General features: G+C 39.7%; 1 protein-coding gene across 1 annotated transcript; it reads left to right on the top strand.

The window, feature by feature from the left end:
• The first annotated feature begins 232 nt into the window (after positions 1–232).
• LOC133040091 (T-cell surface glycoprotein CD1a-like) lies at positions 233–5,684 on the top strand. The gene is made up of 6 exons (XM_061119837.1): positions 233–328; positions 637–903; positions 1,520–1,798; positions 2,268–2,546; positions 2,861–2,951; positions 3,727–5,684. The coding sequence occupies exons 1-6, from the start codon at positions 247–249 to the stop codon at positions 3,731–3,733; spliced, it is 1,005 nt and encodes a 334-aa protein (XP_060975820.1). The 5' UTR covers positions 233–246; the 3' UTR covers positions 3,734–5,684.
• Positions 5,685–8,318: the final 2,634 nt, after the last annotated feature.

Genomic DNA, 8,318 nt, shown 5'->3' with positions numbered 1-8,318 from the left:
GAACTTGGAAGCCAGAGAAGAGAGTCAGAACTGGAAGAGAAATGAGCACTTGGGTAGGCGGTCTGGGGATTAGGGAAGAAGCAGGTTGTTGTTGCTTTTTTTTTTTTTTTCAGACAGTGAATAAAGGGAAGGTTCGTTGGTAGGAGAAGGAAGTCAGAGTAGAGGTGTTGTGTGGTAGGTTTGCTTAGAACAGAAATCAAAGACCAACTTTTCTGAGAGAAAAAAAAAAAAACATCTGCAAATGAGATGCTGTTTCTGCAACTTCCATTGCTCCTGGCTCTCCTCGTGAGTGGAGACAATGAAGAGAATAAGAACTCTATTCCAGAAGGTAGGTATATGTATGTGAATGTGTGTGTGTGTGCACGCGTGCCTGCCTGTATGTATGGGGTGGTTTCCCAAACCAGAAGATTGAGAGTATCAGCCTAGTTTCAGTCTGAGTATCCCTGACTCCAGACCCCTGTGCTCTTTTGAAGATTATATGCACATATAGCACATAGGGCCCTGGGGCAGGCATGTGGCTGCTGAGATATCTTACCTTTTATCTGGGTTCTGAGTTTCCTTTCTTTGGTACCTTTCATCTTCCAATCTTTCTCCTTCCCAATGCCCCTCCTCATTGTCTTTGTTCTTTTCCCACAGGCTTTCAGGAGCCCGTCTCCTTCCAAGTCTTCTGTGTCTTATCCTTTCACAACAGTTCTTGGGTGCAAAGTCTGGGCTCAGGCTGGTTGGGTGAGTTGCAGACTCATGGCTGGAAGATCAACTCTGGGACTTTTATTTACCTTTGGCCTTGGTCCAAGGGCAACTTCAGCAATGAGGAGTTGATGGAACTGCAAGATATTTTTCACAAGCTCCTCACTGGATTTGTTCAGGAATTTTACAAACATGCCAGGAAATGGCCATTAGAATGTAAGTTCATTTTCCTTAACAGGGATTGGGGATATGTTAGGGTGTGTGTGGGTTTTAATGAGTTTATTTCTCTAAGAAACAGCCTCCAATCAATTCTGAAACTTAACTCTCTACACCATAGAATTGCAATTGTATCCTTTTGGGCAGAGGGTATAATCTAGACCCTGATTTCTCAGAAGGTTCAAGACTTCTGCTATTTACAGACTCCTCTCTCATTGACTGCAGGCTTGTGCTTTATTATCTCGCATCATTGGTCACTTGCAACAGCCCCTTTCCGCAGTTTCCAACTAGGCATCTATGTTTATATATTCAGTGTTATCTATTTCATTTCATTCATCCTGGGTTATTTTAACCCCCACTTTCTTACATTAAGTCCTTCCTTATTCTCTTGCTCACATAACTTACACTGCCTTCTTTAAATATTTTACCCTCCTCCTTATGTCATTCATCTCTTCTTATATTCCCAACTGCCAATAATTCCCCTTTCTCTGGATATCTGATGAAACCAATCTTGCTTCATTTCATCAAATCATCTGAAATTCTCCCTTCTGTTTCTATCATCCTTTGATTAATTTTATCTTTTTTATGCCCTCTTTTCTCTAATTTTCTTTGCCACATCCCTTTGAGGTACAGACAGCAAACGCCTGTGAGTTGCATGCTGGGAAAGCCCCAGTAGGATTTGTGCGGATTGCTTATCAAGGATCAGACTTCTTGAGCTTTCAGAACAAGTCATGGGTGTCCTCTCCAGAGGGTGGAAAGATGGCTCAGGGCCTCAGAAGACTATTCAGTTTGTTTGGAGGAACCAATGAAATAATACACAAGCTGCTCAGTGATACCTGTCCACGTTTCCTCTTGGGTCTTCTTGATGCTGGGAAGGCATATCTCCAGAGACAAGGTTAGTCCCACACCCTTCTCCATTAATATTTTGTTCTAAAGTCACACCTTTTCATTTCCTAACAAGGAACTAAGAGGGGGAGGGGATAGTGACCATCATAGATATGGGAAAGTGAAAGTTGCTCAGTTGTATTTGATTCTTTGCAACCCTATGGTCTATTACAGTCCATGGAATTCTCCAGGCCAGAATACTGGAGTGGGTAGCCTTTCCCCTTCTCCAGGAGTTTTCCCAACCCAGGGATCAAACCCATGTCTCCTGCATTGCAGGTGGATTCTTTACCAGCTGAGCCACAAGGGAAGCCCAAGGATCCTGGAGTGGGTAGCCTATGTCTTCTCTAGAGGATCTTCCTGATCCAGGAATCAGACCAGGGTCAATGTGGAAAAGTGTGTCAATCTAAATTGATGTGAAAATCTGAACTTCTGGGTCTGCCTTAGAGTCCTCATTTGACGATCTTCCCTGTCCTCTGCAGTACGACCGGAGGCCTGGCTGTCTCCTGGCTCCAGCCCTGGCCCTGGCCGTCTGATGCTGGTTTGTCACGCCTCTGGCTTCTACCCAAAGCCCATTTGGGTGATGTGGATGCGGGGTGAGCAGGAGCAACAGGGCACTCAGAGAAGTGACGTCTTACCTAACGCTGATGGGACGTGGTATCTTCAGGTTTCCTTTGATGTGGAAGCCAGTGAGGCATCCGGCCTGAGCTGCCGGGTGAGACACAGCAGTCTAGGAGGCCAGGACATCATCCTCTACTGGGGTGAGGAAGAACTGGGGCCCCGCTGGAAATGGAGTAGGTTGTTCTCTAGCAGAGCAGAAGAGCTAGATGTAAAATTTGGGGATTCTGGGGACTCCAGACCCAAAAGGAATAAAAATAAAATAAAAAATATGGGAGTTGAAAATGAGAGCCCTAGAGACAGAGGGAAATCTTGAGGTTAGATGAAGGAGGGATGAGAGAAGAAATAGGGAAGAAGGAGATGGTGAGGTGACACTCCAATAACAAAGGAAGAGCACAGAAATGCAGCAAAACGGTGGGTGGGTTTGTGAGGACACCTGTGTGTGTCCCATCCACAGATCATCACAGCTCCGTGGGCTGGATCGCCTTGGCAGTGATTGTGACCCTGGTCCTCATGGCAGGTCTTGCATTTTGGCTTAGGAAGCACTGGTGAGTTCTTCGTGTGCATCCTTCCTGCCCTTTTTCAAGTGCCCACTTGTCTGTCCATCCTTTTCTTCTCTCTCTCATCAGTTTTCCTCTTCCCAGCCCTCTTCCTTCTTAGCTGTCATTTCTTACCTCCACTCCATGTGAAGTAAGGAGTGTTCTCATTAGGACACACTGTGGATCCCCAAGTTCTAGTCTCCCTTTGGAATGAGATCCCGGCTGCCCAGGAACTCAGGACACATCTAAACAGACTTAGGTGATGATGGCCTTTCCACTCTCCTTACAGAGAGTTTTTAGTTGTTGTGTTTTTTTGCTTAATGATCAGTTGTCAATTAAGCTAAATGATATTTTTGCAGAATTTGTCATTCTAACCTGTGTTGGGGGTTTTAAATTCTGGATGGAATAAGGTCCTAGGATCCTTCACGTATTCAAATGTGAGTGCATCATCAGGCTTATTTCAGATGTTACTTCCTCCAGAGGGTCTTCCCTGATTCACAAGTGGGAGCTGTCTCTGCCTCGTCTGAACTGCCATTGTAATTTAACTGAACTTTTAAAAATCCTCCTCACTTTAGACCCTTTGTTGTAGCTATTTATTTCCCCTTTCCCTTCTATTTTATAAGCTTCTTGAGAACAAAGTCCATGTCTTTTTACCATTTGTATCTATGGCAAAATGTCTTATCTGCATATATGCTGTAAGTATGCTGTAAGTAAAAATCTAGGTTGAATTTATTCTGAATTTATGATCTTTTAAAATATTTTTTCCTTCCTGTCATCTTTGTAGTAGTTGAGACATCTGATGCTCTTCTGGTTAAAAGTCTTTTCACTTGGCCAAGAGACTGCACTTAGTGACTTTAGTTTTTAGTGATTTCTCTGAGCCCTTGAAGAGAAACACAGTTTTTATATTTGACCATTCTTATTTTTTAACTCTAGAGATTAATTTGAGTGAAAATATTTCTTTATATTGAGAGTCCATTGTACAGCAAAGATATCAAACCAGTCAATCCTAAAGGAAATCCATCCTGAATGTTCACTGGAAGGACTGATGCTGAAGCTGAAGCGACCATACTTTGGCCACCTGATGTGAAGAGTGTACTCATTGGAAAAGACCTTGATCCTGGGAAAGACTGAGGGCAGGAGGAGAAGGGGATGACAGAGGATGAAATGGATGGATGGCATCACTGAGTGAATGAACATGAGTTTGAACAATAGTGAGACAGGGAAGGACAGGGAAGCCTGGGCGTGCTGCAGTCCGTGGGGTTGCAAAGAATTGGACATGACAGCGATTGAACAAATTGATTTATAAGTATTCTAAATACAAAGCAGAAGGCAGAATGTAGACTCATATTATTTAAAATGTTTCAGTGATAAGGAACAGAGTTATCACCTTGTTAGACATATAGAATCTTGGACCTCAGCTGAGACTTCCTGAAACACAATTTGTATGTCAGCAAAATCAGCAGGGTTTATAAATGCATTAAAATTTGAGAAGCACTGATATGGGTGACCTCTGAGAGGTAGTCGTACTAGTGTGTCCCTGAAGAGAAAAGAAGATGATCAAGAAAAGAGCGCAAGAATGTTGATCCTGAGGTTGAAGTGAGATCAAGGCAAAGAGATAAAATAGAACACATTCTTATGGATTTTTGAGGATATGCTTTGCAATGCAGGGAACATGGGTTTCATGTGTCCCATCCCTGGTCAGGGAACTGAGCTGCCATGGAGCAACTAAGTCCATGCACCACAACTAGAGAGACTGGGTGCTGCAATGAAAAGACTCTGCATGCCAGAACTAGGGCCTGACCCAGCCAAATACACACAGACCAAAACTGGTCATCATTTCATGAATCCACAAGTCTCGTTCCTTTCTCACATTTTCCATATCTTCATCTTAGCATTATGGCTAGCATGTTTTATACAATGTTTCTTGTTTCAATATAGTTTACTTTGATGGTCTCTCCTCTCCAGATTTAGGTCTGCTTTCTGGGGGGAATCTAAGCATAATTCACTACCCTGGTATAGAAAATTTTCAGCCCCTAGAATTTTTCTCCCTCATGCTTCTACTTCCCAGTCAACATCCATTTTTTATTCAGTATCTTTTTAAAGACAACAAATATTATAACTTTTATGACCAGAGTTTAGACTTGTTTTTGAATTTCATGTTACTAGGGTCATATTGTAAGACCTATTTTGTGTCTGCCTTCTTTCAGTCGACATTATTTTTGTGAGATTTATTCATGTTGTAACATATAGCAGTAATTCATTATTTTCCACTGCTGTGTAGTATTCCATTGTGTGACTGTACCACCATTTAGCTGTTCTACTGTGGATGGACATTTTCATTGTTTCCAGATTTTAGTTATGTTGAATACTGTTGCTTTGAACACTTGTATACATATCTTTTTGCAAATATAAACAGCCATTTCTCTTGTAAATAGACATACAAATGAAATTGCTGAGCACAGTTTATATGTATTTTTCACATTTAATAGATAAGTGGCAAACAAGTTTTCAGTGGTTATACCAATCTACCTTTCATCTTCTTAACAATGTCACTCATATTTGATGTATTTACCCTTTACATTTTAACCCCTCTAATGGGGGTATAGTGAATCCAAATTTTTTGGTTCATGTTTCCATGATGGCTAATGGTACTTGAAATATTTTCACATGATTTTGAACCATTTATATACACTGTTTTGTGAAGTACCAGTTTAAGGTTTTAGCTATGTGTGTGTGTGTGTGTGTGTGTGTGTGTGTGTATGGGAGAGTGTGTAGTGATAGGGAGGGGATTCATTCTTCTCTTATTTATAATTTCTTGCATACTACTCCTTTGTTGGATATGCATTGGGAATATTTTCTATGTCTTGATTTACTTTTCACTCTCTTAAAGTTGAATTTTGATTAAAAGAATTTCTTGCTAATGGGATACAATTCGTTGATATTTTTTCTTATGGCTATTTTATTCTACGCTTATAAATTACTTACCCTTACCCCAAGATTATGAGATATTTTCCTTAATCTATGGTGTTCAAACTTGAGTGGATATGAGCATCACCTGGAAGGCTTTTTAAAGCACATGTCGCTCACTGGGACCTACCTCCAGAGTTTCTAATTCTTTAGGTCAGGGAAAAGTCATAAGAATTAATTTTTTTACAATTTCCAGATGATGCTGATTCTGTTGGTCTGAGGATTTGACTTTGCAAATCACTGCACTATTGTATCTTTGAGAAGCTTAACTGTTTTCCTTTTTACTAAATGTAAATGTGTACACTATACCTGGACTTGATTTTTGTGTGTAGTGTGAAATAGGGGTAAAATTGTATTTTTCAGTGTTATTTAATCTATTAATAACACTACATGCAGTACCAGTTGTATTGTAATTTAAGTGTCCATATGTATTATAGGTATTTTCTGGACTCCTTATTTTGGTCATTTCTTGCATAAATCTATCCTTTTGTCAGTGCAATGTAGTAAAGTGATCTTGGTTACTCTAGTTTGTCATAAATCTTGATAACCACTAGAATGAGTCTTCCTACTTTTCTCATCTTCTTTGAGTGCATCTTGTGAAAGGAAAGGAAAATATAATGTTGATCTTTAGGCTTAATAAATAAAAGCCAGACATATCTCTACATTTTAGAAAACAGAGTTGACTATTTGAATGTAAACATAAACACTGGGGCAACAATTATGAACAAGAAAGCAATAGAAAATTAAAAACTTTTTGAAGTTAAAGGTTACTTTCAGAAACCATAGCAACTGTGTCTGAAGTCTGTATATCTATGACCTCTGTTAAAAATTACATTTGAAAGTCAATAAGACTTTGAAAAGTGAAAGAGGTAAAGTGAAGAGGATTTTGAAAGTGAATATATCCAGTGTTAAAGGCTGAACCATGTCTCTCTAAACACGGCTGAAGCTCTAATAACCAGTGCTTCAGAACACAGCTGTATTTGGAGGGAGGGCCTTTACAAAGGCAATTAAATTAAGACAAGGCCGTTAAGGTGGGCCCTAATCAAATCTGAATGGTATCCTTACAAGAATAGGACATTTGGACATGCAGAGAGTCAAGAGGGATGTGTGTGCATAGAGGAAAGATGGTGTGGGGACACTGATGTGAGAAGATGGCTATCTACACACAAAAGAGAGAGCCCGTGGGAGGAACCAAACCTGCTGCCACCTTGACCTTGGACTTCTGGCCTCTAGATCAGTGAGAAATAAATATTTGTTGTTCAAATCACCCAGTCTGTGGTACCTCTTATGGAAACACTAGCAAGCTAATAAGTACATCCAGTGTTGGCAGAGTCTTCTTCTAGACGATTAGGTATTAAGCAAAGTAGACAAGTAAATAAGCAAATAAGCCTTACAGGATAATAGGTAAAAACTTAGCATTTGCAGAACATATTAGGGGAAAATCAAAGTTTTCTTAAAATATTTTTGTAGAGAATACTCTTAAGGAGAACTCTGAGTAAATATATAGCAAAGGATGTCTTCATCTGCTTTCTATCTGAATATAAGGGTCCTCAGAATAAAATGAGGGGAAAAAGTATTAAATGCAATTGGCACAAGAAGAGGCACCTGACAGATGTGCTATTATCCTTCTTATGTAGTGATTGCTGAAACAGGTCAGAGCCATTAAGCAGCTGACCAAGAGAATGTTCTTTGTTCAAGATTCTCATCTCGTTCTTATGGAGGAGTTAAAGTTGATATCTCACAGGTGAGGTGTTATATAGGTGCTCGTCATGTAGGTTCAGCCTCAAACCTTCTTGATATCTCCATCAATTTCTGAATTAAAAACCACCCGAAATATCCTCATGGATATACAGTATCACTGCTTCAGTGCTACATGATTACTGCAGCCAGTGTTGTGGGTTCTGAGTGATCAGGACACATAAGCAGCTCAGATATAGAAAAAGTGGATTTAATAAGGTTCATCCATCCCTGGACTTTCTCTCATAAGAGAAATACCACTCTCTACATTTATGGTTGGTTTACACATTTCTTTCTCTAGAGTATGACCTTCTGTATTTCACTCTTTCTCATCTTAGTGTTCAGCACATCCTTTGGTATTTATTAAAGACTAGTTGAATTACTAAGATATAACTGAAATCTAAAAGAAAGAAACTTTGCTTAAATGGATTTATACTCTCAAGTTGCCTACAATTTTCACTTGTTTTCTTCACTGTATAAATGAACATTATTTGTCAACTTCATTAATATGCCTTGGAGCTTTTCTTTTTCCTGAATCTAAAGATTTATCCTTTTCATTAATTCTACAAACTCTCAGCCATTGTTTCTTTAAATATCTCCTCTTCTCATTACTTGTTTTGTCTCTAATGAAATTCCTATTAGACTTATACTGGATTTCATGCTAGTCTTCAT

This window comes from Dama dama, chromosome 20 (assembly GCF_033118175.1).
Source record: "Dama dama isolate Ldn47 chromosome 20, ASM3311817v1, whole genome shotgun sequence".
In the NCBI taxonomy this organism is placed as follows: Eukaryota; Metazoa; Chordata; class Mammalia; order Artiodactyla; family Cervidae; genus Dama; species Dama dama.
Note: the sequence above shows the minus strand (reverse complement) of the source record. Positions and strands in the feature narration are given on the sequence as shown.